Source organism: Lissotriton helveticus, chromosome 10 (assembly GCF_964261635.1).
Source record: "Lissotriton helveticus chromosome 10, aLisHel1.1, whole genome shotgun sequence".
Taxonomy (NCBI): Eukaryota; Metazoa; Chordata; class Amphibia; order Caudata; family Salamandridae; genus Lissotriton; species Lissotriton helveticus.
Window position 1 is genome coordinate 40,506,687 of NC_136071.1, and position 27,060 is coordinate 40,533,746.

The 27,060-nt window shown below is 45.4% G+C and overlaps 1 protein-coding gene across 1 annotated transcript in view; it reads right to left on the reverse strand.

Moving 5' to 3' along the window:
- The window catches only part of LOC144785016 (myosin-4-like), a 58,909-nt gene extending 37,295 nt beyond the window's left edge, over positions 1-21,614 (reverse strand). The window contains exons 1-19 of the mRNA XM_078664133.1: positions 21,578-21,614; positions 16,910-17,125; positions 11,424-11,567; positions 10,267-10,423; positions 10,138-10,165; positions 9,911-10,028; positions 9,727-9,819; positions 9,559-9,622; positions 9,369-9,467; positions 8,774-8,877; positions 8,537-8,675; positions 7,459-7,577; positions 7,194-7,343; positions 6,930-7,100; positions 5,614-5,926; positions 5,429-5,499; positions 4,491-4,578; positions 4,279-4,396; positions 2,761-2,884 (exon numbers count right to left, since the gene is read on the reverse strand). Coding sequence (XP_078520259.1) covers positions 2,761-2,884; positions 4,279-4,396; positions 4,491-4,578; positions 5,429-5,499; positions 5,614-5,926; positions 6,930-7,100; positions 7,194-7,343; positions 7,459-7,577; positions 8,537-8,675; positions 8,774-8,877; positions 9,369-9,467; positions 9,559-9,622; positions 9,727-9,819; positions 9,911-10,028; positions 10,138-10,165; positions 10,267-10,423; positions 11,424-11,567; positions 16,910-17,113 — 2,304 coding nt within the window. The 5' untranslated portion in view covers positions 17,114-17,125; positions 21,578-21,614. The remainder of the gene's footprint in view (positions 1-2,760; positions 2,885-4,278; positions 4,397-4,490; positions 4,579-5,428; positions 5,500-5,613; positions 5,927-6,929; positions 7,101-7,193; positions 7,344-7,458; positions 7,578-8,536; positions 8,676-8,773; positions 8,878-9,368; positions 9,468-9,558; positions 9,623-9,726; positions 9,820-9,910; positions 10,029-10,137; positions 10,166-10,266; positions 10,424-11,423; positions 11,568-16,909; positions 17,126-21,577) is intronic.
- Positions 21,615-27,060: the final 5,446 nt, after the last annotated feature.

Sequence of the window (27,060 nt, forward strand, 5' to 3'; positions counted from 1 at the left end):
CGAGAACAGACAGGCTCCATAGCTCAAAGACAATTGCACTCTTCATCGTAATCCTCCTCTGTTTTCTCCTCATGACTACGCTCTGGATTATGGAAGAACACGCACCTGCTCACGAAACATTCCTAACCACTGCTCAGCCTACCACCACGAAGGAACATTATCTAATTTCACTCTCTCCTCAACTAAGAGAGAGGCGAAAGGAGTTTTGGAACAACTCTTTCGTGCAGCTACTTCACCAGCACAATCTTGCCACCAACGCCACCAATTGCTGGATCTGTGGGTTGCTACCCCATGCCACTGGACATTCAATACCATTCATCCCTTCACCCTTCTCCGTCCACGGCTCCTGCCTTGCCTGGCTGATCCTCCTGCAAGAGAGCTATACGGAAAATGCCACCTCCAGCAGAGCTGCAGCACATTCTTCTCATGTGGCCGGGCGAAACAAGACAAAGACACACTTCTGCCCGCTGAACCCCAGCGACTCAATCCAAATGGACATTCCGGCCAAAGAACGAATTGAAATGCAGGTATTCAACAATCCAACCAGACCCACCTTCTCCTATCTGCGGAAACGAACGGCTGCCACTCTGACTGTAGCCCTGACGGTCATCAACGTCACAGGCCACATGTGTGTAGAAGGACTTGGGACACAGCTGGTGGGTCACAGCGCTTGCCGCTTTACCAGAACTTTGGACTCCACGGATCCACCTTCCTTTGTGTCCTCCCCAAACATGTATTTCATCTGTGGCACGAAGGCCTACACCTGGCTCCCCAAAGGCTGGGGGGGCACTTGCTACATCTCCTTCGTCCTTCCTCCAACTTATGTGGCCCCAGCGAATCACCACAGGCAAAAACGAGCAAAAGACGTTGAGCAAGCCGACTCAACAGGAGCACAGTTCCTCGATGCTATGAAAGGACTCGTCCCCCTCTGGGGCCCGATGGCAAACAGCCGTGCCATCCGACATTTGACTCAGGCAGTCGAGACAACCATGAACATCACAGCGGGCATCTTTGCCAACAACACTGCCGAGCTCCAAGCGGTCCGTTTGGTGGCCCTTCAGAACCGCCTCGTTCTAGATGTAGTTCTGGCGGACCGTGGAGGAGCATGCCGCATTATTGGGGCCAGCTGTTGTACATACATACTGGACAACTCACCCTCAGTGTACAAAGCCATCGAACATCTTCACAGACTCTCTTCGGAAGTCCACCAAGAGCAAGAAGAATGGTCGCTTGGTGGTTGGTTCTGGGACACCGTCAAAAGCTGGGGCTGGAGACTGCTCACCATTATCCTGATTCCCGTAGTTGTAATATGTGGCCTATGCTTAGGAGTTCAATGTTTGCCACCTATGTGTTCTTTATGTGCGAGTTGTATTTTTCCCAAAACTGCGGACATTGGAAGCGAACATATGAGGGCATTATATGATACCGAAGTTAGGAATTTGATGAAAATTGACATTGAATAAGCAAGTTGGCTAGATATGTTGAAAAGGGAGGACTGTTAAAAGTTAGGCTGAAAACCGTCAACATTATCGGCGCCCTCTTGCTCTCCTTAAACCTTTTGTGCGCGTAAAACAGCCGCCATTTTGGACACCATGGCTTCCCCGCTCTCGCCGAGAGCTAGCGCGTCTCTCTCTCTCTCCTAACTTCGCTGGCAAACCCCCCCCCCCCTGCTTGCACCTGCCTTGAGTCATAAACCCCTCCTCGGCACTGCTCTGCCCCAGGCTCTCATCCTGTTCCCAGCGCGACATCTCCCTGCTTCCCCGTCACGACCTCCGGCCCTTTGATGCAAACCCCTTTTTCCCGTGTGCCCGTCTGTCTTCCCCGTTCCCAGGCCGACACCTAGCTCTGCCGATACCATTCTCTTGCCCCTCCCCATACAATAGGAAGCTTCCCTCCTCAAAGGACCCCCGAGATGATCAAAGCCCCCCCCCATCCCACGAGATCTGATCGAAACCCGCACACTCCGTGAATCGGCGGAATACCCAGCTGCGCAATGATCATCACCTGTTGTGAACGGGGCGGGGACTTCCACTGTAGCCTTGCATGGGAACGGGCTGGGAAGGGGGGGATTCTGAGGATGTCTTTCCGTACATCAAAGTATCGACGAGAATGTGTGACATGTAATAAAGAGATAAACTCATGTATAAGAGGCCAGGCCTCCGGGATGCAGTTAGAGCACCTCTGAACGATACCTTCTGTCCGTTTCGTTGTGTTCTCCTCCGGAGAGAATAAAAACCTTGTTTCCTGCCTTCCAGTCTCCAGCGCCTGCCTCTTCAATGGTTTAACTTCTTGGTGGGTTCGAGAGGCGACATCGCCGGGCAATAATTAAGGATCTTATATCCTGGTTGGTAGTGCCCCCCCAGTTTGTATTTTTCCACAATTTATGATGCAAAAGAAATGCATACTTGTTTCCAAACATGTCTCTCCTAATGTTTGAATCGTTAAAAAAGGTAAGAGATATGGGAAAAATAAATGCAGTTCAATTTTTTTTTTAAATAGGCTCATTCTTCATCCTTTTTTACGTTTCCTGAATGTTATGCTAATGAATAAAAATACTCTCACGTCAAAGTTTATCAACGTTAAATGCAGGGGGATGGAGCAAAGAGGTTTACCTTAAACATTTTCTATTAAAGTGACATGCGTGTATTATCAATATCATGGGCATCGGAGGACTTGATCTCACATCATACTAAAAGTTGAGCAATAAACAAATTCTTCCATTTAAAATGATGTATTTGTGGACATAAATTGCTGTTTTACCTTAGTGTGGCCAAATTTATATTGAGTATGGTCAATATCAATGGATCCCAACAGTTTCTCACTGGCCTTCTTGCTGTCTATAAATTGTCCTTCAGGTATAGCGCTGGCATTTAGAATCTTGTACCTAAAAGATATAAAAATAGTGGTTCCTGGGTAAAAATACAAACAATGTCAGATGGCAAATAGATATTTTATAGTTGTTAAATAGGTAATCTTATCAATGATTTTCATTTCATGAACTGTGTCTTAAATAATGAGCACTGTGAGTGGATTCAAAATCCAGGAGACTAGTGACACAAAACAAATTATTGTTATTTTTTCTTTGCCTTACACAATAATTTAGATCTCAGTCTGCTTATCTTGTAAATTGATATGAATACATTAGTATTTTATATCCATGCTGTCATAGTGCCATCAAAAGTTTTTTTATTCAAGATGGCAGACTAAGCTATCAGTGCAGTAAGCAACCCGTGTACGTGCATTGGAGCTTTCTCAAACTTGTCTGATGTCTATCAAACTGCAACTCAATTTTACAAAACATTCTTTTCCCTATACTACACTCCCTAAAAAATTGCTAAATGGGCAACAGGGCAGGGAACTTCATGCCCTCGCTGCTTATGGCCCGAAGCTGATAATTATTCATATGTTCGCCACCTGCACTACATTATCTAATTTGATACTAGAAATATCTAACTTTTTTTCTGGGATATTCCACCTAAGAATTTCTATAGCACCTGAAGAGGTATTGCTAGGAGTGGCGGAAGGCAATCGGCCCATACATATGCAGGGGTTGATCTTTGTGGCCATGGCGGTTCTCAGACTCTGTATAGCCTCCTCATGGCTGGATCCACAACCACCGGCCTTTAACCAATGGAGGGCAAGATTACTGGCAACTTGCAGTCTAGAGGTGGCAATATATAAAAATAAAGGGGTAAATAAACGAAAGAAAGGCATGCTGATTTGGGGACCATTGATGCAGTGGATACAAGAGCACTCCTAGGGGCAGAAACTATACGGTGGGGTTCTCCTAAAGTGGTAGAGGGAGCATAGGCCCAGATATTCTTTTATATCCTTGTATTTAATTGTGTATTGTTTCTTATTTCTTTTTTCCTTCCCTGTTATTTTCTTTCTACATGTTCCATGTGCCTCACATTCCCTAAAATATGTATGTAATAATTTTGGGAGCTTAACATGGATATGTACCAAGACCTTGGTATTCGGGGTGGGGGGGTGGGGGGTGGGGGGGAGGGCGGACTAAAAGTATAAAAACTGTGAACAAAAATGTTTAAACAAAAAACAAAAGTTTTTTTTCTTGGTAAGGATGTATCCAGATGTCCTGCTGTTGGTGCTACAGGAACAAGTAGGGTAGAAGGCAGCCAGTGACAAGATAGGTCTGGAATGTCCTAGAGCGCTGGCCTCTAGGGTGTGTACAGCTTCTTCTGTGTTTCCTTTCTGTGATGAAACATGGCTAAAATGTCTCGGCGCACGGTCTGTGTGGATGTAGTCTTTGAATCTTACCTTTGCTTAAAATCACCATAAAGGATCCTGCTTGGAAATCCCTTCCGGCAAATTCTGATGCCTTCCAAGACACCATTACATCTCAGCTGGTGGATCAGGAGATGGTTGTCCATGACACCTGAACATGGAAATAAGCGAGCCCAAGTCAGTTTCCGCATCCTATGTTGAGTTTGTGGTTCTTCAACTTGTTTCGTTTGTTTCAGATACTGTACCTGGTGTTTTTGTCTCATTTGGAATCAGACACCGAACAAAGTGGGGGTGAGTGCTCCTGAGGTTAGTCATCAGCTTGTTCAGGTTTTCCTGTTAAAAATAACATTAGAAATGCTTTAAACTCTTAATACCCTGAATCTGTAGGTGGATATGTAGCAATTTAAAAACGTTCCAAGTATGAACGGGAGATACTACTACCAGTCTGGCAGCAAACGTCATCAGATCTGACACAGATGAATGGTTGTAGATGTAATACATACTGGGCCCGATTCACAGAACTAACTTAAGACAAAATCCTAAACTTACTACCATTTTAGTATTCACAGAAGGCACTTACTCATTTTGGTATTCACAGAAGGCACTTACTCATTTCGGTATTTACAGAAGTTAGGAGTCCTAACTTTAGGACTCCTAAATGCCTTCTGTGAATACCGAAAGTCTTAAAGTTAGGATTTTTCTCAGTTTAGGAGTAGTAAAGTTAGGACTCTTCACTTTAGGACTCCTAAATGCCTTCTGTAAATACTGAGAGTCTTAAAGTTAGGATTTTTCTCAGTGTAGGAGTAGTAAAGTTAGGACTCCTAACGTTAGGACTTCTAAACTGAGAAGAATCCTAACTTTAAGACTTTTGGTATTCATAGAAGGCATTTAGGAGTCCTAAAGTTAGAAGTCCGAACTTTACTACTCCTAAACTGAAAAAAGTCCTAACTTTAAGACTTTCGGTATTCACAGAATGCATTTAGGAGTCCTAAAGATAGGACTCCTAACTTCTGTGAATACCAAAATGAGTACGTTCCTTCTGTGAATACCAAAATGAGTAAGTGCCTTCTGTGAATACCAAAATGGTAGTAAGTTTAGAATTTTGTCTTAAGTTAGTTCTGTGAATCGGGCCCACTGTGTGCAAAGTTAGTTAGACTTTTATTTTGCATTTGGGGGATCTTACTCTGAACAAAGCGGAGACGGTCTGGAAGGATGAGCCTTTCTTCTTTTTCCCGCCCTTTGCAGCTCCAGCATCTGTGAATTGAAGGAAAGAAACATGGGCACTTTGGGCATCAGTTACATCGCGTCAAAGAGCGCCATTTGCATGTGTTAATGTGTTTGTAAGTAAAGATGCAGCTTTAGCCCTACCTGCATCTCCTGCCACTGTGTAGGTGCTGTAGAGGAAGGCCAGCAGCTTAACTGAGGACTTCTGATACAGCTGAATGACTGTCTCATTCAGTGGGTCCTTGTTCTTGTCCAGCCAGCCGCTGATGTTGTAATCCACAGTACCGGCGTAATGCAACAAGGAGAAGTGAGCTTCAGCCTTTCCTTTGCTTGGCTTGGGTTTCTCAAAGTTCTTGCACTTGCCCAGATGCTGGTCGTACAGCTTGTTCTTGAAGGAGGTGTCTGAAGCTTTAGGAAACATGCACTCCTCTTCAAGGATGGAGAAGATTCCCATGGGCTGCAAAAGGAAGTGAGATGTAGATTAGGTTGATTTAGAAGCTTTCATTGAGATCTGTGGCCAGTAAAGAGCCAGGGAGCCAGAGGCAACACCTCCACTAGCCCAATCACAGCAAGTCCACCCCATTTAAAGTTTACCATTGGGTCAGCAGTGCTTTTTCACCAATGTAGGTCCCGCCTCCACAACTAGAGATGACATTAGCGACAGGTCCAACGTGCCCTATCGACATAGCAGACTAGTCGCAATATTTCAAAGTGGGTTTACCTATTAAAAATAAAAAAGCAATGTCCATGACACACTTGGAGTTTTCTTCCAGTACGCAAAGGACATGTCAGCATTCTTCAAAGTCAGGAGCACCCTGCTATGCAGAGTAGTCTGAGACAGGAAACAATGGTGAACTAGGCATCAGGAAGCCCACACCAAAGATGGCCGACCTTTTGACACCGTGCTTGATAGTGAGGGGTTTCACAGCAGCGGAGCATGCAACGGCTCCACAATCAGAAAAACCTCTGAATGAGGCCAGAGATGCAAAAGGTGGGGGGCTGGACATGCAACAAATTGTGGTGGTTCTTGTGTGATTTGCTGTTCACCCTATGTGGGAAGGGTATGCCCAGATGTGGGTCCCGTGCTCACTACACCACTGGTGTCAAGCTATCCTGGCTGAAGACGGCTGATAGCCAGAAACCGGTCCTAAGATGCTTGATTCCGGTCCAGGGAAGACATGGATTGGCAGTTCGGGCTGGACTGTTCCCATGAGGACAGGGTCAAGACTGATTTGCATATGGCCATGTCTGAACTGGGGTGGCTTGGTGAGAAAAATAACGATGGATTAAACCCAGATCTGTGACTGGGGGTGAATGTTTTGCCATTGTGTAACATTCCATCCATCATCTTGTGTGTTTTGCTGTTCTCCATTACCACTCATCCATAAATTGGGACCTTAGTTTCTAATCATCGTTGGTATTTGCAGAACGATTTAGTATTCACTCAGAAAGTGACTCACCTTCTCTATAAGCTCAATGCAGGCAGCTAGATCCATGCCAAAGTCAATAAATTCCCATTCAATGCCTTCCTTCTTGTATTCCTCTTGTTCCAAGACGAACATGTGGTGGTTGAAGAACTGTTGCAGTTTCTCATTGGTGAAGTTGATGCACAGCTGCTCCAAGCTGTTGAACTAAATGACACAGGTTTGCTTAGTGTAATTATGTTAATGAACATTTTCAGAACACGATTATAGTGTCTACCAGTGTCTATGAAAAGAACTTACATCAAAGATCTCAAATCCTGCAATATCCAGGACCCCGATGAAGTATTGCCTGGCTTTCTTGGTGTCCAGCTGTTGGTTGATACGAAGCACCATCCACAAGAAGAGCTTCTCATAGACAGACTTGCAGAGGGCACCGATGGCGTTATAAACCTATAGCAGACAAAGTTACATACTGGTTAGTTAATTCTCTTATTTCTAGACCTATTTTACAGTACAGTATCAAATTCAATATAGATTGTTAACAAACAATATCAGTCTTAGGTACCTGTTGGACATTTTGCCCCTTTGTGACGTATTCGTTGCCGACCTTGACTCTTGGGTAGCACAGCGCTTTGAGCAGGTCCGCTGAGTTCAGACCCATCAGGTATGCAATCTTGTCAGCAACTGCACATTATAACAATAGTTCAGAAAATATATTTCACCAGAATATTCTTATTATCTTCATTGCATGCATTTGTATAGTGAGGGACACAGTGTACAGACCTGATTTCATATAAAGGTGCATTTCATGTAAATGGATGGGAAATACCATTGGGCAGTAGGCGTGTCTGCTGTTTAGTGGTAGTGGTAACGTTCACCCACAAAACAGCACTCTTAGTTCCTTGGGGAATGCACAGGAGCTACAGTTCCTTAGGGCATGCACCATGCGCAGGAGCCACAATGCCTTGAGCTATGCATGAAGACATGCAAGACTAAACACCAGTTTGGTACTATGTAGCTAGCAGTAAAAAGGCCTTCACTGCTCAGAATAAGGCTAGTATTTCACCAATTAATTCTATAAGGTTTGTCAGGAGACCCCAGTATACACACCCCTTCCCCCATGACCCACCAGTGTGGAGCTGTTCTACGGGTCCTAGATCTTGATGCACATTCTGGTGAGAGGGAAGAGACTCTCCATCAGACCAAGAAATTCAGCATACTATCTGTACACCACCTCCCAAAACCACTGTATCAGCCCACCATGGAATGCTCCTCATAGTAGAGTTCATGAGACATCAAGCAACAGTTTGTCAGGGTGACTCCTCCAAACACATACAAATGAAGAGTTTTAAAAAACATATAGGAAAATAATCTATAAAATGCCTGGCAGCGATGACTGCTTGAGTATTATACTGTAACTTAAATACAAGCGCTATTATTCTTGGAGGTAAGTGGCCCGCACGATTGTGCAGTTAATAATAAATTTGATGATTTAAATAGTACTATTTGAGACATCTAAAGGCGCTACACCCAATCTTTAACGTGATACATTGCTCTGCACTTCAGTCAATGTCTTGTGCCTCTAGTAGTCTATTGCTACCTGTCGCAATAAGGGCTGTTTTTTCAATCTCTTCCTTCAATACCTTCTGTGCCATCGGGCTCAGCCTGCTCCTCACGCTGTTTCTGCTTGAACTTCATGTTTCCGTGGTGCATGACTGCTCCAGTCAGCTTGTAGATGGCGAGCTTCTCATCTTGGTTGAACCCCAGGATATCGATGGCACCCTGCAGGTGTGACGAACAAGATACATTTGTTGAAGGGATATTAGAGACATTATGGAATTGTCTTTGTGATATTTGCAAGTTTGTCTTCCACCACTCACATCGGTGGCCATCAACTCCTCTGAATCATCAATGCTCTTCACCACAATCTCACCCTGGCTGATGGACGGAAAGTCGTAGGGGTTGGTGGTAATCAGGAGCATTTCTGAGTTGGAGGAAAAAAATCTGTTTGGTGAAGTTGAAAAGGGGTAAGATTATCCATGCTTAAATATAACTTAGATGTAGAGTAGGCCTGGGCAGTGAACTTCGCTCCGGTCGCGAAGTTTGTGGAGTTTTCTGCACTACGCACTCAGCGGAGCTCGCGGAGTGCAGAAAACTCCGCTTCGCGATGTGCAGCGCTCTCGCGATCGCGAACGGTAAGTTTGCGAGTGTAAGCTGCAGCTTGGGTAGAATTTCTACCCGAGCGGCAGGAATATTAGCATAAACTGCAGTTCGCACTGCACTCCACCACTCGCGGAACTTCGCAGAGTTTTTTGTAACTTCGCAGAGTTCCGCGTCGCAAAACTCCACGAACTACGCCCAGGCCTGATGTAGAGGCATGCAAACAAGGGTCTTCTTCCACAGAAAGATGATGATAGAATCATTTATGCTCCCTGCACAAAATGTTTGTATTATTAAAACAAAAGTCAGTTTTACCAATGAGCTCTGGCTTCTTGTTGGTCATGATCTGGTAGAAGATGTGGTAGCTCCTCTCTGCTGACAGCTGGAATGTGACTCTGGACTTTTCCAGCAGGTCTGCAAAAAGTGGACTTTGGTTATAATTTGTAAATAACAAATGTTTTTAATTGTCGCTTACATCTTAGACTGTTCGTTCTGCAAGACTTACATGTTTCAATATCTGCAGAAGCCAGTTTTCCTGTGGTTCCGAAGTGGATTCGGATAAATTTGCCCTAGAAGGAAAATAAAGGCTTCGATAAAACCAGACTGGTATTGAGATAGTGAGAGTAAATTTATCTTCAAATGTTAAAGAAATACATGAAGTTGGAAAACTTACAAAGCGGGATGAGTTGTCGTTCCTCACGGTCTTGGCATTACCGAAGGCTTCCAGCAGCGGGTTAGCCTGGATGATTTGATCTTCCAGAGTTCCCTGTTAGGAGCAAGGTCTCAATGTGAAGACTCTCCTCTGACAGATGTCAGGTTATGTGCAGCCCAATTGATGATACATTAAATTTACAAACCTGCATCTTGTTGGCCATGGCGGGGGAGTCCTTCTTCTTGTCTCCAGACACAGCAATTGTCGCAAAGTACTGGATGACACGCTTGGTGTTCACGGTCTTTCCTGCACCAGATTCTCCGCTAGAGGGAAAGAGGACAGAGGATTGAGTAGGATCAGGAACATCAGTTTTAACATCGCTCACACTGACATACTTGGAGCCGGTTCAAGATGTGATTCTGTTGTACTCACGTGATCAGAACAGACTGGTTTTCACGATCTGCCATGAAAGAAATGACATTTTGTAAGGGGATTCAAAAGAAGGTTGCATGTTATGAGAGCTACAAAATGGAAGAAGCAGAGACAATAGGAAGACCTTACCTGTCAACATGAACTGATAGGCGTTATCAGAGATGGAGAAGATGTGAGGTGGGGCTTCCTGGCGCTTCTTGCCTCTGTAGCCAACAACGACTTCAGGGTTGTACACCGGCAACCACTTGTAGGGGTTCACGGTAGCACAGAAGAGTCCGGAGTAGGTCTGGAGTCAATGCAGCCAAAAAAAGAAAAAATCAGTGCCATCAATGCTAAATTATTGATGAAAAATTAGTCCCGCAGGTGGCTCAAAGAGTAGTTCTCCTGAGTGGGGGTTTTCATAGTTTGCAAAATCCGTCCGTGTGCACCTAGCAAGCTCTACAAATGATGATAGTAAACTAAATTAAATTAATCACTTGCTAAAGACTACTTAAATATACTAACCTACCTGTATTTTACCAGAAATGGCTAAGGAAATACTTGATTTACACTGTGATGGCTACTGAAAGCTAGTTTATAAGTTCCTGTTTCAACTTTAACAACAATACATGGAAAGTGGGGGCCTTGTAGAGTAGTTCTCCAGAGAGTGAAGTAAGAGAGAGAGAGAGAGAGAGAGAGAGAGAGAGAGAGAGGGAGTGTGTGTGTGTGTGTTTGTGTGCGTGTGTGTGTGTGTGTGTGTAGTATGCTCTGTTTCTTCAAGCGACAGGCTTACATGCAGCTATTTAAGATCTCACAACATGTTGTGCATTATTAGAGGGGCCTCACCTGGTCATGCTGGTTAGTTTAAGTTGCTTTTACAGCTTTTTGGGTTAGGTTTTGGCTGTGGGGTTTAGGCCGCAGTTATTGGAAAATATCCTCTACACAGCAGTCAATACTGCGATGTGACTTTACACCGCAGTCAGTACCCCAACAGCAACATTGCCTTGCATTCCTTTACCGCGCAAGTCATTATAATGACTTGCTTTAGGGGAAGCGTTGTTGGACTGGTGTTGGATTTTCAGTCCAATACCTTCCATACTCATACACCGACAGGAGTTTAAACAGTAAATTATACTATTCCAAAGTCTAGCGCCCCCCTGGGGCAAGTCATTGTAATGACTTGTGTCGTAAAGAAACGTGTGGTAATTTCGCAGCCGGGGTACTGACTGCGTTGTGATGGCATGTGTGGGAAATGCATGCAGGGTTCCATCATACAACCCAGTCATTGAGTCTAATGGAACACTTACGTAGATCATCCAGGCTGCGTATCGCTCGGCGAGGTTATACAGCACGGAGGCTTCATTCAGGTGGGTCATCATGGCCATGTCTTCAATCTTGTCGAACTTGGGTGGATTCTGTGGGAAGACTTGATCTTCCTTCACAGTTACAGTCTGGGAAATGAGGAGAAGAGATAACGATGACATAAGTGCTGCTAAGGAGACTGTGGTTTGAGGCACTGTGCAGCAGGACTTACAACTCTCCAGGAATATCAGGCCCTGAACATCTCCATTCTATGCCTGTCAAGGGGGCCATCAATGCACCCCAAAAGAGCTCCTTTAGCTTTAATGGAATAGCTCAGGCAGTTGTCAGGAAGGCTGGTTTACTTTTGATCGTATAGGACAGACATGTCTCATCTGTGTTGCTTTTTAATGAGTTACCACAGACATGACTCAGCAGGGCTGTTTTAACATGAAATAGATTAGCACTGACATAACTCAGCAGGCCTGCCTTACCCTGGAATGGGCTAGCACTGACATGAGTCTGCAGGGCTGCTTTTCCGTGGAATGGCTAGCACTGACATGAGTCAGCAGGGCTGCTTTCCCCTGGAATGGGCTAGCACTGATATGAGTCAGCAGTGCTGCCATCCCCTGGAATTGACTAGTACTGACATGACTCAGCAGGGTTGTTTTCCCCTGCTCTGTAATCGACTAGAACTGACATTACTCAGCAGGGCTGCTTTAAACTGGAATATGTTGGCATTGACATGACTCAGCAGGCCTGCCTCACCCTGGAATGGGCTAGCACTGATATGAGTCAGCAGTGCTGCTTTCCCCTGAAATTGACTAGTACTGACATGCTCAGCAGGGTTGTTTTCCCCTGCCCTGGAATCGACTAGAACTGACATGACTCAGCAGGGCTGCTTTACCCTGAAATGGGTTAGCACTGACATGACTCAACAGGGCTGCTTTACCCTTGAACGGGTTAACACTAACAGGGCTAGCACTGACATGACTCAGCAGGGCTGTTTTACCCTGGAATGGGCTAGCACTTACATGACTTAGCAGGGCTGATTTCCCCTGTAATGGATGAGCACTGGCATGACGCAGGTGGTCAGCTTTAGGATAGTATCTGACACTTCTCTTTATGGCTTTCCTTGCATTTATTAGGAGAGTACTGCAAAGTCTCTTTATGGCTTTCCTTACATTTATTAGGAGAGTACTGCTATGTCTCTTTATGGCTTTCCTTACATGTATTAGGAGAGTACTGCTATGTCTCTTTATGGCTTTCCTTACATTTATTAGGAGAGTACTGCTATGTCTCTTTATGGCTTTCCTTACATGTATTAGGAGAGTACTGCTATGTCTCTTTATGGCTTTCCTTACATTTATTAGGAGAGTACTGCTATGTCTCTTTATGGCTTCCCATACATTTATTAGGAGAGTACTGCTATGTCTCGTTATGGCTTTCCTTACATTTATTAGGAGAGTACTGCTATGTCTCTTTATGGCTTTCCTTACATTTATTAGGAGAGTACTGCTATGTCTCTTTATGGCTTTCCTTACATGTATTAGGAGAGTACTGCTATGTCTCTTTATGGCTTTCCTTATATTTATTAGGAGAGTACTGCTATGTCTCTTTATGGCTTTCCTTACATTTATTAGGAGAGTACTGCTATGTCTCTTTACGGCTTTCCTTACATGTATTAGGAGAGTACTGCTATGTCTCTTTATGGCTTTCCTTACATTTATTAGGAGAGTACTGCTATGTCTCTTTATGGCTTTTCTTACATTTATTAGGAGAGTACTGCTATGTCTCTTTATGGCTTTCCTTACATTTATTAGGAGAGTACTGCTATGTCTCTTTATGGATTTTCTTACATTTATTAGGAGAGTACTGCTATGTCTCTTTATGGCGTTCCTTGCATTTAATAGGAAAGTACTGCTATGTCTCTTCATGCTTTCCTTGCATTTATGAGGATAGTAGTCACACGTCTCTTTATGGCTGCCTTACTAGTATTAGGACAATAATCACGCTTCTCTATATTTCTGTTTACCTATTGTTAAGAAAGTACTGACACGTCTGTTTTGGCTGCCTTACATTTATTAGGATATCGCTGACACATTTCTATAGGACTGCTTAAAATGTATTAGGATAGTGCTAACATGTCTTTGTATGGATGCCTTACATTTATTAGGATAGTACTGACAAGTATTTTTATGGCTGCCTCACATTTCGTAAGACAGTAATAACAATTATCTATACTTCTGCGTACCTCTTATTAAGAAAGTACTGACACGTCTCTGTTTCGCTGCCTTACATTTATTAGGATAGTACTGACACATCTCTGTATGGCTGCCTTACATTTATTAGGATAGTACTGACACATCTCTGTATGGCTGCCTTACATTTATTAGGATAGTACTGACACATCTCTGTATGGCTGCCTTACATTTATTAGGATAGGGCTGACACATCCCTTTTAGCTGGGCAGCTTAACGTGGTTAAAGGGACAGTATTTACATATCTCTGCAGATCTGTTTAACATTTAATAGGATGCTACTGACACCTCTCAGTAGGACTAGTTTACTTGTCTTGGGACAGTACTGCGATCTCAACCAGACTGTTTAAGTTTCATTGTGTTACTACTGACACTTGTCAGAAGGCCTGCTTTACTTTTGACATAATGGACTAGTAGGGATCTGTCTAAGAAAAGCTGCTTTACTATTGAAAGGAGAGTGCTGACATGTCCTTAAATACAAACAAGAGAGTGTGAGAGGCAATACGGCTTTCACCTATCCTCCCATGAAGTACAACTAATCACACAAAAAAAAGCAAAAGCCGGAGGATTTGTTCCTGACTAGGTTTAGTGCCACATCCGACAGGAATATTAAAAATATTAAGAAAAACCGCCTCACCCTCCAAATGGTGGCATGCTTCATCATTGGCGGTTTTTCTCACCCTGTTGGACAGCACCACTAGGGCAGGCTCATCCGCTTTTGGGAGTTCTTAGATATACATTTTTCTGGGCATTTCCGGAGGTCCAGTCAAGATCAAAATGGTCACAAATGTATCCAAATAACTTTATTCAGTGGGAATAGTTACCATGATCAAAAGCAAAGATACTGATACCTATCAGGAATCTGATGGTTCCGGCATCCTTAATATGCCAACATGTTTCGGCTGATTTAAACATGCCTAGAAGATTGCTCGGCCTTCTTCAGTACACCTAGAACTCCCTACCTACCCTTATCTAATGGAATAGTGAATGTGAGGCGACATAAAGTTCTCCTTCCTCTTAATATTCATGAGGCTAAGTAAGGTTCTTAAGCAAGCCCCGTTGGCTCAAACGGGGTACCCGCTTCTCTACAGTCAAACTTACTCCAAGGGTATACCCTCATTATCTTTGTTTTTAATCATGGTACGGGTTTACACTGACTAAAGTTATTTGGGTAAATCCATAACCTTTTTTATCTTGACTGGACCTCTGGAAATGTCTAGAAAAAAGTAATATCTAAGAGCTCCCGGAAGCGGTTGAGCCCGCCCAAGTGGTGCTGGCCTACCAGTGTGAGAAAAAACACCAATGAGTACTACATGTCTCTGCAAGGCTGCTTTAATTTATTAGAAAAAGATAGTACTGACTGACGAGTCTCATTAAGGATGCCTTACTTTTCAAATGATAGTACTGGCATGGCTTTACTTTTCAATAAGATGGTACCAGCAAACCTCAGCAGCTCCACTGTTCTTTCTTTAATTGAATATTCTCACTTCTCAGCATTTTTTGACCCATTACTAATGGGACAGTACCTGCACTTCTGAACATCTTAGTACTGGCACTTCTATCTTACAACGGCACAGTACTAGCACTTTTGTCTTACTTATAGTGGCCCAGTACAGGCCGGTCTGAGCGGGCTAGTACTGGCGCTTCTGTCTAAGGCACTTCAAAGCTAGCCAGTGCTGGCACTTCAGTCCTACTTTCAATAGCCCGATACAAGCACGTCTGAACGGGCTATTACTGGAACTTCTGTTTTAGCCAGCCCCTGGAAACCCTCACGGGAGACAAGTAGCGCTTTAAAATCTACTGATTGATTTATTCTAAGCTAGCCAGTGCTGGCACTTCTGTCCTACTTTCAACATCCCAATACAGGCACGTCTGAGCGGGCTAGTACTGGTGCTTCTGTCCAAGGCACATCTAAGCTAGCCAGTGCTGGCACTTCTGTCCTACTTTCAATGGCCCAAAACAGTCACGTCTGAGAGGGCTAGTACTAACGCTTCTGTCTAAGGCACTTCCAAGCTAGCCAGTGCTGGCACTTCTGTCCTACTTTGAATGGCCCAAAACAGGCACGTCTGAGAGGGCTAGTACTAACGCTTCTGTCTAAGGCACTTCTAAGCTAGCCAGCGCTGGCACTTCTGTCCTACTTTCAATGGCCCAAAACAGGCACGTCTGAGAGGGCTAGTACTAACGCTTCTGTCTAAGGGACTTCTACGCTAGCCAGTGCTGGCACTTCTATCCTACTTTCAATAGCCTGATACAGGCACGTCTGAGCGGGCTAATACTAGCGCTTCTGTCTAAGGCACTTCTAAGCTAGCCAGTGCTGGCACTTCTGTCCTACTTTGAATGGCCCAAAACAGGCACGTCTGAGAGGGCTAGTACTAACGCTTCTGTCTAAGGTACTTCTAAGCTAGCCAGTGCTGGCACTTCTGTCCAACTTTCAATGGCCCAAAACAGGCACGTCTGAGCGGGCTAGTGCTGGCACTTCTGTCTAAGGCACTTCTAAGCTAGCCAGTGCTGGCACTTCTGTCCTACTTTCACTAGCTCGCTACAGGCACGTCTGAGCGGGCTAGTACTGGCACTGCTGTCTTAGCCAGCCCCTGGATAAGCTCACGAGAGACAAGTAGCGCTTTAAAATCTACTGATTGATTTATTCTAAGCAAGCCAGTGGTGGCATTTCTGTCTTACTTTCAGTGGCACAGAACTGGCATTTCTAGGCAGGCCGGTTATCTGCAAATTGGCACTGGACACTGGCTTTTAAGTAGGATTGTACAGCACAAGTAGCCCAGGGTCTGCACTAGTCAAAAGCATGCTCTATCTGCACTTCAACACTGGCCAGTCCTATCAGCGACAACCTGGCTGAAAGGGCCAGTGTGGGCTGGGGGTGGCTGGGTTGTGCCAATGTGAGCTGTTTCTATACCTAGGCTGGCAGGTTTCATAATAGTTACAATTTTCCTCAAAATTATGCAGAACACAATCTGGACAACGCTGGTAAAGATACTTTAAAATGCCATCTTATTTTCCAGAATGTTACTGGCCCAGTGGGCTTTACACCACTTCCCACAAATTTGCTGTAAAAAATGACCCAACTGGGCATTACCAGAATAGAGCATTAGGGAAAGATTACAATCACAATATGTGAATGTCAGGCTTGTTTCTGTTGATGCCCGGCCTGTGTCCGCACCCCCGGCTGCCCTGCGTAGGGCGTGTTTACAGGTGTGTGTGGGCAGCGGTGCTACTTACCCGTCCATCGTCTGTCTTCACAGTGACTTTGCCTGTCTCTCTGGCTGTGATCAGTCCTTTCACATACAGCTCCTTGGGGTCAGTCACGAAGCACGAGTTCTTGGCGTCGAACGGCCTGTTCTGAGCTTCCAGGCGCTCCTTTTCAGACTTGCGCAAGTATAGCGCAGCCTCCCCAAACACCGCCATTTCTGCGTCCGACGACATCTTTGCTGGTTACTGGAAAAGAAGGCAGGCTGGTCAGTCAGTCCCTCAAGTTCTGACGCCTGTGGCAGTGCTTCATTTGAGCCGGTGGTTTCCGGGGCTCAGCACAGGCATTTAATTGTCAACCCTGGCGCTTGTGACAATCTGCCACAAGGTGGTGCTGTCTGTCTGATTTAGAGATGACCACAACAACAGTTAATTATGAATCCAATATACATTAAAAATGAGTATTACCTGCCACACCAGCCAGTGTTATAGCTTATGGGGCATGGAATTGTCTGAATTGTCACAGTAGTTGTGTTGCTACTATCATTGGCAGTATAGCAGGGCCAATGTGTGGTGCAAGCTGCAGTGACCTCCTGACCAGAGCTCTGGCACTTATGTATTTACAAATTAAGCACTGGCCCTGTGCTCACAATGTGGCATTCTGGGATTTGGGAGTTTATTTCAAATAAACAAAAATGTTCCTCTTATGGGGGAGTGGAGGAAGGCTGGAGATGAGAGCATTCTCTGATTGGGGGACATAGGAATGACCCCCCACAATCCTAGGGTTCTCACCAGCGGGATGAGTAGTCCTCTGCCTGCACAGCCCTGTGCTGGTCTGCTCAGGACACAGCCAGCAGGCAGAGGGCTTCTATGCAATAACACCTTCATGGAAACAGTCGTATATCAGCAGTATTTTAATTTATTGGCATTAAAAGCAGTCGCTCGGATTACAAAGTGTGTGATGTTGGCTTGCATATTGCATCACATCATGTGTTTTTCATTGTTGCCAGTGGTATTTCAGTAGTTAACATTTCGCGCAACACATGACAATGCCAATGAGCTGTCAACACTGGCAAATAAAAATACTGCTGACAGAACTCTGGTCACATGATACAGATAATATCTCCAATAAATTCAACTGCTGCTGCCAGACATCTGTCTAAAGAGACAACCAATCCAAACATCACTGCACTGATCTGTTGACGCCTTCCACAAACTGAAATTCCATTGACACAAAGTGACGCTATAGTCACTAGGCAGACACATCCAAATACAACAGACATAAATCTAGGGGCCTATTTATGACGTTGTTACGCAGTGCACCAAGTCACCTTCTGCGTTGTGGGACAAGGACAGAGCAGGAATGTGCTGTATTTAACCCCTTCGACGCGCGTGACAAAGCCAGCTCGTCATGGGCGTTACCTGCACTACGCGCATGACGAGCTGACTTTTTCACGTAACGCGCGATTTTCAAAATCTCAGCGCGCAGCGGGAAAACCCGCTTGCACGCATGCGGTTAAAAGAATATGGCGTATTCCTGCATTTTCCCCCAAGAATGTGTCGTTTCAGCAGCCTAGCACCAACGCAGGCACGTGTTGCATGCAGGATTTTCTGTGCATGAAAGGGCACCTTCCTGCACAAAAACAATCCTGAGAGGCAAATTCCTGTTGGAGCTGCAGAATGCATCAAACATAGAAAGAGGCAGTAACAAGGAGAAATAAAGATATTTCTCTTCGTTGCGCCTCTCCTGAGAAGGCGTGTGTTTTTAGCACATTTATAGGCTGAGCAGTTTTGGCAAATCTGAGACTGTATAAAGAAACATGGAAATGCCCAGGGAACGCCTCCGTAGCGCAGAGTAAGGCAACGCAGTGATTTGCGCTACATTGCTTCACCAAAGATTTATGAAGCCTTCAGGACCACGAAAAGCGGCCTCGTGTTGCTTTATAATTATAAATCACATTTTTCAGTTGTGTCATGCATGTAAACATTGCCTGATGCAAGTGGGACGCAACTGATGTCATACATGTGGCCTCTAGTTTTATCAGTAATATTTTGTTTATCTAGACAGCCCTGCATAGAGTGGTTTGAGGACCCAGTTAGGACTGAGGAATTTAACCGTTCATGTGTTTCTTTTCACCTGCAGCCAGCTCTTAATAGAAACATAGTTGCTGAAGCCAACACCAAACACAGCTGCATATTTACAAGGAGGTAACCCCTTCCCCGCTGGGCTAATTCCCCCGCTGTGCTGGGGGGAGTGGGGGCGCACGCAGCACCGCGGTGCTTGTGACGAGCTGAGCTCGTCATGACCACGCCTGTTTCTTAGAACGCCCAGCACAGCAGGGGAATTACCCCCGCGTGGGCGAGGCGCAACGGTCATGACGAGCTCAGCTCGTAATTGAGCACAGCGCCACTGTGCCTCATGACGAGCTGAGCTCCTCATGATCACCGATGTGGTTAACACCACCAGAAAATCACTTTTTCTGATGTTCTGGTGGCGTTAACTCCTTTACCTTATTTACAAGGCACTAGTGAGCCACTTAACGTGGCTCAACGCCACCTTGTAAATAAAGCCCCTATTCACGCAGCACTTAGTGTGAAAGGGGCTTGCAATGGGTGTTGCAGTAGGCGTTCCGCCGCAATGCTCATTGGTTTTTGACGCTGCCCCATATTTACAGTGTATGAGGCAGTGGCAAAAATAACGCCAGGGAATGCCTGGTCTTAACCAAGTGATACGAGGAGAAATGTTTTATTTCTACTCGTATTTTGCTCTTTCCACATCACTGCGTTCTGCATCACATTTAGAAACAGCAAATTCCCTGTAAAGATTGTTTATGTGCAGGAAGGTGTTCCTTCCTGCACATAAACAATTGCCCCTGCAGCGCAGGCACCCTAGCAAAATGGCCTTAGGGCGACTGCGCTGGCACAAGACAGCTTTTTTAGCACCAGCGCAAGGGGTAACGCAGGGGTGCTCCATATTCTTGTGACTACGGTGCACCCCTGCGTTTTGAAACTGTCAGAGCGCAGTGTTGCCAATTTTGGCGTAACTCTCCACTCCACTAGTTTCTTGTAAAAATGCCGCACAAGGATCACACTCAAGACCTAACAGGGAAAATATTTAGGGCCATAGGCAGATAAAAATACTAGCCTGGCTGATGAGGGGTGTTACCCTAAAACCGGTCCCAGGTTGCTTGTTCCTGGTCCAGGGAAGACCTGGCTTGACAGTTTGGGCTGGACTGTTCCCATGAGGCACAGGGTCAAGACTGATTTGCATATGGCTGGGTCTGAACTGAGGTGGCCGAGTGAGCTAAAGAACGATGATGGATTCAATGCAGATCTGTGACTGGGGTGAGTGTCTGAAAAGTTTCAGCGCTCCGTCCATCATCTCCTTGTGTTTACTCGACTATCAGTGCCATCTCTTGCACAGAGCACTGCGTCCCACTGCTGACTCACTAATGGCGCATCTGGAACACCAGGTCCCTCCCAATGGATGAACAATAGCTGCCTCAGACTCAGACTAAATGCTAATAAAAATGAGGTTCTTATTGTGGGCAAGACCCCTCTCCATTTGGACATCAGCCTGGTGGCCCGATGTAATGGGTTCTATCTAAAAGTTAAGAATCTGGGAGTCTGGCCCGACCTGGCACTATCTTTAGGACATCAGATAGCCGCTGTGGCAGGGAAGTGTTTTAACACCTTGAAAATGTTAAGGAAGATCTTTGATGCTCTTCTACTCTCTGCCAGGAAAATCATTGTATAGGCATCAGTTATCTGGCACTAGACTACTGCAATGTCTTATGTCTAGGGGTTACCAAAGGGAGACTCCAGAACTTAGAGAGTCCAAAATGCTGCATCCTGTTTAGTGCTAAATCTCCTGAGGTGTGGTCCTGCTTGGCCAGCTTTGGCCACCCTGCATTAGTTGCCACTCACAGAGCACTGCGTCCCACTGCTCACTCGCTAACACATCTGGAACACCTGGCCCCCTGCTACTCGACTTTCAGTGACATCTCTTTCACAGAGCACCGCTTCCACTGCTCACCTACCACCTGCACCTCTGGCATTGAGGGACCCCCACAACACATAGACCAATGGTGACTTAGGGCCCGATTCACAGAACTAACTTAAGACAAAATCCTAAACTTACTACTTTTGGTATTCACAGAAGTTAGGATTTTGTCTTAAGTTTGTCTTAAAACAGACTTAAGACAAAATCCTAACTTAAGTCTATCTTAAGTCTGTTTTAAGACAAACTTAAGACAAAATCCTAACTTAAGTCTATCTTAAGTCTGTTTTAAGACAAACTTAAGACAAAATCCTAAATTCTGTGAATACCAAAAGTAGTAAGTTTAGGATTTTGTCTTAAGTTAGTTCTGGGAATCGGGCCCTTGGGCACACACCCTCGGATTCTGAATGGACCATAGAGAGTGTCATCACACTTGCCACTGTGGTGTGGAGATGGACATCTAATGCACCGTGAAGGACCAGCACACCCACCACCAAACCACTGGCGTCTTCCAACTGGTGCCACAAGGCGCTCAAAGCAGTCACCGGGCAGATTCATGATTCAAACAAGAGCCCCAGGAGGGGAAAGCTCAGCATGCATCAACGATTCACAGTGAGCCAATCCAGCATTTCAAAGAGTGGCTGTTTCTTGTGATAGTGACCACGGTCTGTAATTACCAGAGTATGGTGAGTATTACTTACGTCTGCAGCTACCCAGGAGGAACTGCCAAGATCTTCAATCCCTAAGAAGAGAGACCAAAAAACAGGCTGTGAGCAGTGCCGTGGGACATCCGCTGCCATCAGTAGGACACATTTCAAATATATGAATGAATCAACCGGGGGGAGACAGAGGAAAGGGATTCACTCATTGGTTCAGAGTACATCTTCCTAGAACGCTGTTATCTGCTGAAGTACTGGACCTATCAGATAGGTAAAGAAGACAATGAGTGTCCTTTTTAAAGGCGGATTAAGGCCCCCACTCATCCGGCCCATCCTTCGCTGTGTACCATGAAAGTTGCACACAGTGGGCTCTCCCTGGAGCGCTTTAGGTAGGAGGGGGGTTCAGAGGTGTGTGTCTATAGGTCTATATAATTAAGTGGCTTAACGCTGCCTTGTAAATAAGGCGAGGCCCCTGTCGCCATCACACCGTCACTGAAACAGACGTTGTGGTGGCGAAAGGGGCTTGTCAATATGCCCCTCAGTGTCTTCTGAACCCGGTACCTCAGGTACTTTAGTGCGTAACACATTTGTTTATGCAAACACTTCAGCTCTCTGTCAGCATGCGCCAAGAAGCAGGGTGCATTTTAAAGTATTAACAGTATTTTCTTTTTAACTGCTTAAACCCTTCAAATTTTTTTAAGCCACATAAGAGCATGTAATCAGACCCCCCAGGTTATTGCGGCATAGATTAGCAAATTTAGCGGCACAAATATGGAGATTTAGCAGCACAAATATGGAAATTTAGCGGCATTTTTGCGGCACTTTATTTTCTTCCAAATCATTCATTTTCAGCTTTAAATTGATGAAAACTGTTTTAGCAGAGTATTCCACTTTGAAATAGGCATGTTTGAAGTGCCTGCAGCTCTATGGAAGCACAGCTCCAATCCTAACCTCATGAGAGGAGGTTCTATTTCTCCTTGGGATGTTCTAGCACTCCTATCGCCTATTACGACCTCTTACAGCTTGTTACAGCTTCGTACAGGTTATTACAGCCTCTTACAGCCTAACACAGACTCTTATAGACCAGTACAGCCTCCTACAGCCTATTACAGCCTGTTACACTCTCCTACAGCCTATCACAGTCTCCTACAGCCTATTGCAGCCTGCACGGCCTCTTACAGGTTATTGTAGCCTTTTACAGGATCCTATAGCCTCTGACAACCTATCACAGCCTCTTACAGCCTCCTACAGCCTCTTACAGCCTCCTCCCTTCCAGAAGTTTCCCTTAGAGCCTCCTTAGACCCCGGCACCCTGGTTGTCCCTAGTTAGTCCCGTGATCTGACATGGTTAGTGGTTTAGTTGCTTTTTACGCACAACAGTTAATCTGTGGTGTTAGCGTGGCAAGACCCGAAAACACAAAGTCACTTACCCACCGGAGTGCGGTGCGCCCCGTAAGGCGGCCGCCCTTTTATATAGCGCCCTGGGCGCGATGGCGCAACAGCTGTGCGCTATGTATGGAAAGCGCGGGCCCTGCGACCCATTATCCCTTCACGGGGACCAGATTCCACTTTGTAATTAGCGTTATTAATAACTATAAACGCTGTCACTCCGTGTATACATCCAGCCAGGATGCGCCGAAGGGGCGCTTCGGCCTCCTCGGGGCGCGGCTCAGCCTCACGGGTCCGGTGAGGCAGAATGTCCCGCGGATGCCGGAGGAGATGTTCAAGGGAGGCCGGGCGTGCCAGCCGCGTCTCCGGGGCACAGAGGATACAATTTCTAATTTCTAAAGACTTTGGCATCCGGGCAGAGCCTGAGGGATTAGCCCCCGCGCTGACGACTAAGTGGCACATTATTTAATTCAGCGGATATATTGGTTATTCTCAGAAAACCACAGCAGTGACGTGTACCAAGGGCGCCCCTTTATCTGAGACCCTCACCCATCACGTGCCCAGGGCAGGGTGCTTAGAGCCGCCTTGAGGTGAACGCTGGGCCGGGGGCACAGCAGCACCCAGCCGGCCCCCCACCGGGGCAAACGCGTGACTGAGCCGTGCCCGTCAGTCTGCACCCCGGGGCTAATCTTAGTTCATTGACATTTGGAGCTGACAGGGGAAAGTCTCAGAATTTCCTACAATTCCTGAAGGGAAACCAAATAAAAACAAGCATTGGTAAATGCACTAGGTTTCGCCAATGTGATTAGTTTTTTGTTGTAAGTTGTAGCTTGTTGAGTAGATGTACAATATGTTCCGGAAAGTCTGTTAAAGTGTTATGACTTGTTTATGTACAAAAAAGGCAATATTGTGCTGTTACTTGTGGTACCGTGCGGGTAAGTAATGGCAACATTTTGAAAACTAAAATGAAAGAGGGAAATATTAAAATGTATTGATGTAATAGCAATATTATGTGTGTAGAGGAGTTCTGACAACTTTTGGGCCCGGTGCCACTGCACCCGTTGCACCATTCAAATCATGCCCCACGTGCATTCAAATCATGCCCCACGTACATTCAACTCATGCCCCACGTGCCTGCAAGGTAACTGCACTTGTGACTGCCTGTTTAGGAGTAAACTATAGCAATATTTGGTGTTTAGAGGAGTTATAACAACTTTTGGGCCCTGTGCCACTGCACCTGCTGCACCATTCAAATCATGACCCTAGTGCCTGCTAGGTAACCTCACTTGTGACTGTCTTATTTAGTAGTAAAATGTGGCAATATTCTGTGTATAGTGCAGCCACTGCACCTGCTGCACCATTCAAATCAATACCATTTTAACTACAAGATAACTGCAATTGTGTCTGCCTGTATGATAGGAAAATATAGCAATGTTAGGTGTTTAAAGGAGTTCTGACAACGTTTGGGCCCGGTGCCACTGCACCTGCTGCACTATTCAAATCATGACCCTGCTGTCTGCAAGGTAAATGCACTTCTGACTGCCTGTTTAGTAGTACAATATATAAATATTAGGTGTTTAGTGAAGCGCCTAGAGCTTTTGATCCTGGTGCTACTGCACCTGCTGCACCATTCAAATAATGCCCCCCGGTGCCTGAAAGATAACTGCACTTGAGACTGCCTGTTTAATTGTAAAATATAGCAATAAATAGTGTTTAGTGGGGTGCCTGTATCTTTTGATCCCGGTTCCACTGCACCTGCTGCACTTTTGAAATCCTAACCCTAGCGCTTGCTAGATAACTGCACTTGTGACTGGCTGTTTACTTGTTAAATATAGCAATATTAGGTGTTTAGAGGAGTTCTGACAACTTTCGGGTCTGGTGCCACTGCACCTGCTGCACCATTCAAATCATGACCCTGTTGTCTGCAAGGTAACTGCACTTGTGACCGCCTGTTTAGTTTTTAATTTAAGCAATAATCTGGGTTTAGTGAGGTCCAGAGAGCTTTTGGCGCCGGTGCCACTGCACCTGCTGCACCATTCGAATCATCTCCCTTTTAACTGCAAGATAATTGCAATTGTGACTGCCGGTTTAGTAGTCAAATGTAGCAATAGTATGTGTTTAGAGGAGTTCTGACAACTTGTGGGCCCGGTGCTACTGCACCATCTGCACCATTCAAATCATGACCCTGTTGTCTGCAAGCTAACTGCACTTGTGGTTGACTGTTTAGTAGTAAAATATAGCACAACTCTTGTATATTAACTTTATTTTTAATGTTCACTGTTTATTCCAACATTTAGAATGTGATCATAATGACCAAATAGATTAAGTTGAAAAAATCCATCTGATAATGCCTACAAAGTGCAAAGAAAGGTACTGAGGCATGAATAGGAACTGCCACAAACCTTCTAAGGCTAAAGCATCTGCTTTACACAGCAAGTAATAAAAAGCAAGTATTCCAGCATACTGTTAGAAGCTGTCTGCATTTTCTGTGAGAAGAGATCTGATCTTGACCGTGAATAGGGCTTAAACAGTTGGAACAGCTTTAGTAGAAGTATCGTAAATGCATGCGGCCAGGAGAAGTTAACAAATAAAAAAAGTTCCACACAAAAGCGAATGAACACAGTAGTTCGGCTATGGGAACTGATAAGAGCCCCATTTTAAGATATATTAAATACAAGAGATTTCACAAGCACAGCGCAAGCACTGTGCAGGCTAAACCTAACCGGTACTGGCAACACATTAGAGTTGGGCGAGCCACTGGAGGATTAAGCAACTTGCCTGGACCTAGCTCTTTTTGAGGTCCTCCTGGAACCCAAATTCAACAAGCATCAGTAAAGTCAACAGGGCTTGCCTATGCAAGAGATAACGGCTTTGGCAATGTGTGTGTTTTTGCCATGTTGTACATTACCATGGCTGCTGTACAGCATGGCTAAAGGTTATTGGCCTAGAGGCAAGTGCCGCAGAGTGGAATGGCAAAGAGTGGAGTGAAGTGTTGTAGAGTAGAGCGGCAGAAAGTGTCGTGTATTGGAGTGGCATAGTGTGGAGTCGCGTAGAGTGGCATACACTGGAGTAGCATAGAGTAGAGTGGACAAGTGTAGAGTGCATTGGAGTAGAGGATTGTAGAGTATTATGGCGCAGAGGGCAGTGGCTTTGAATTCAGTGGCGTACAATGCAGTGTTGTAGAACACAGTGGCATAGATTAGAGTGGTGCATAGTAAAGTGCAGTGGTGCAAAGTGCAGTGCGCAGGGTGCAGTAACACAGAGTGGAGTGGCGCAGTGTAAAGTAGAGGAGAGTGGCATTGAGTGCAGTGGCGTAGAGTGGAGCAGAATGTAGTGGAGTAGAGCTGAGTGATGCAGAGGGCCTTGGCACAGAGTAGAGTTTAGTGGTATAGAGTGCAGTGGCATAGAGTGCAGAGTAGAGTACAGTGCCGTAGAGTGCAGTGGCATAGAGTGCAGAGTAGAGTACAGTGCCGTAGAGTGCAGTGGCATAGAGTGCAATGGCATGGAGTGGAGTAGTGTAGAGTGGAGTAATGCAGAGTAGGATGGTGTAGAGTTCAGTGGCGTAGAGTGCAGTGTTGCAGAGTAGAGTGTCAGAGTACAGTGGTGTAGAGCAGAGTAGAGTGGCGTAGAGAGCAGTGGCATAGAGTATAGTGATGCAGAGTAGAGTGCAGTGACAGAGTGCAGTGGAATGGAATGGAGTAGTGCAGAGTAGAGTGGCGTAATGTTCAGTGACAGGGGATGCAGTTTCACAGAGAAGAGTATCAGAGTGCAGTGGTGTTGAGTGGAGTAGAATTGCAGTGGAGAGCAGTGGTGTGAAGTATAATGATGCAGAGTAGAATGTAGTTGCTTAGAGTGCAGTGACATAGAGCGCAGTTGTGTGGAATGCATTGGCGTAGAGTGCAGTGGTTAAGAGTAGAGTGGCGTAGAGTGCAGTGACAGAGTGCAATGGCATAGAGTATAGTGATGCAGAGTAGAGTGCAGTGGTTAAGAGTAGAGTGGCGTAGAGTGCAGTTGCACAGAGTTGAGTTGCTGTACGTTGAGTAGGGCGGTATAGAGCGTAGTGACGTAGAATAAATTTTTTCAGAGTAGAGGGAAGTGGTGTAGAACAGAGTGGTGCAGGGTAGAGTGCAGTTGAAT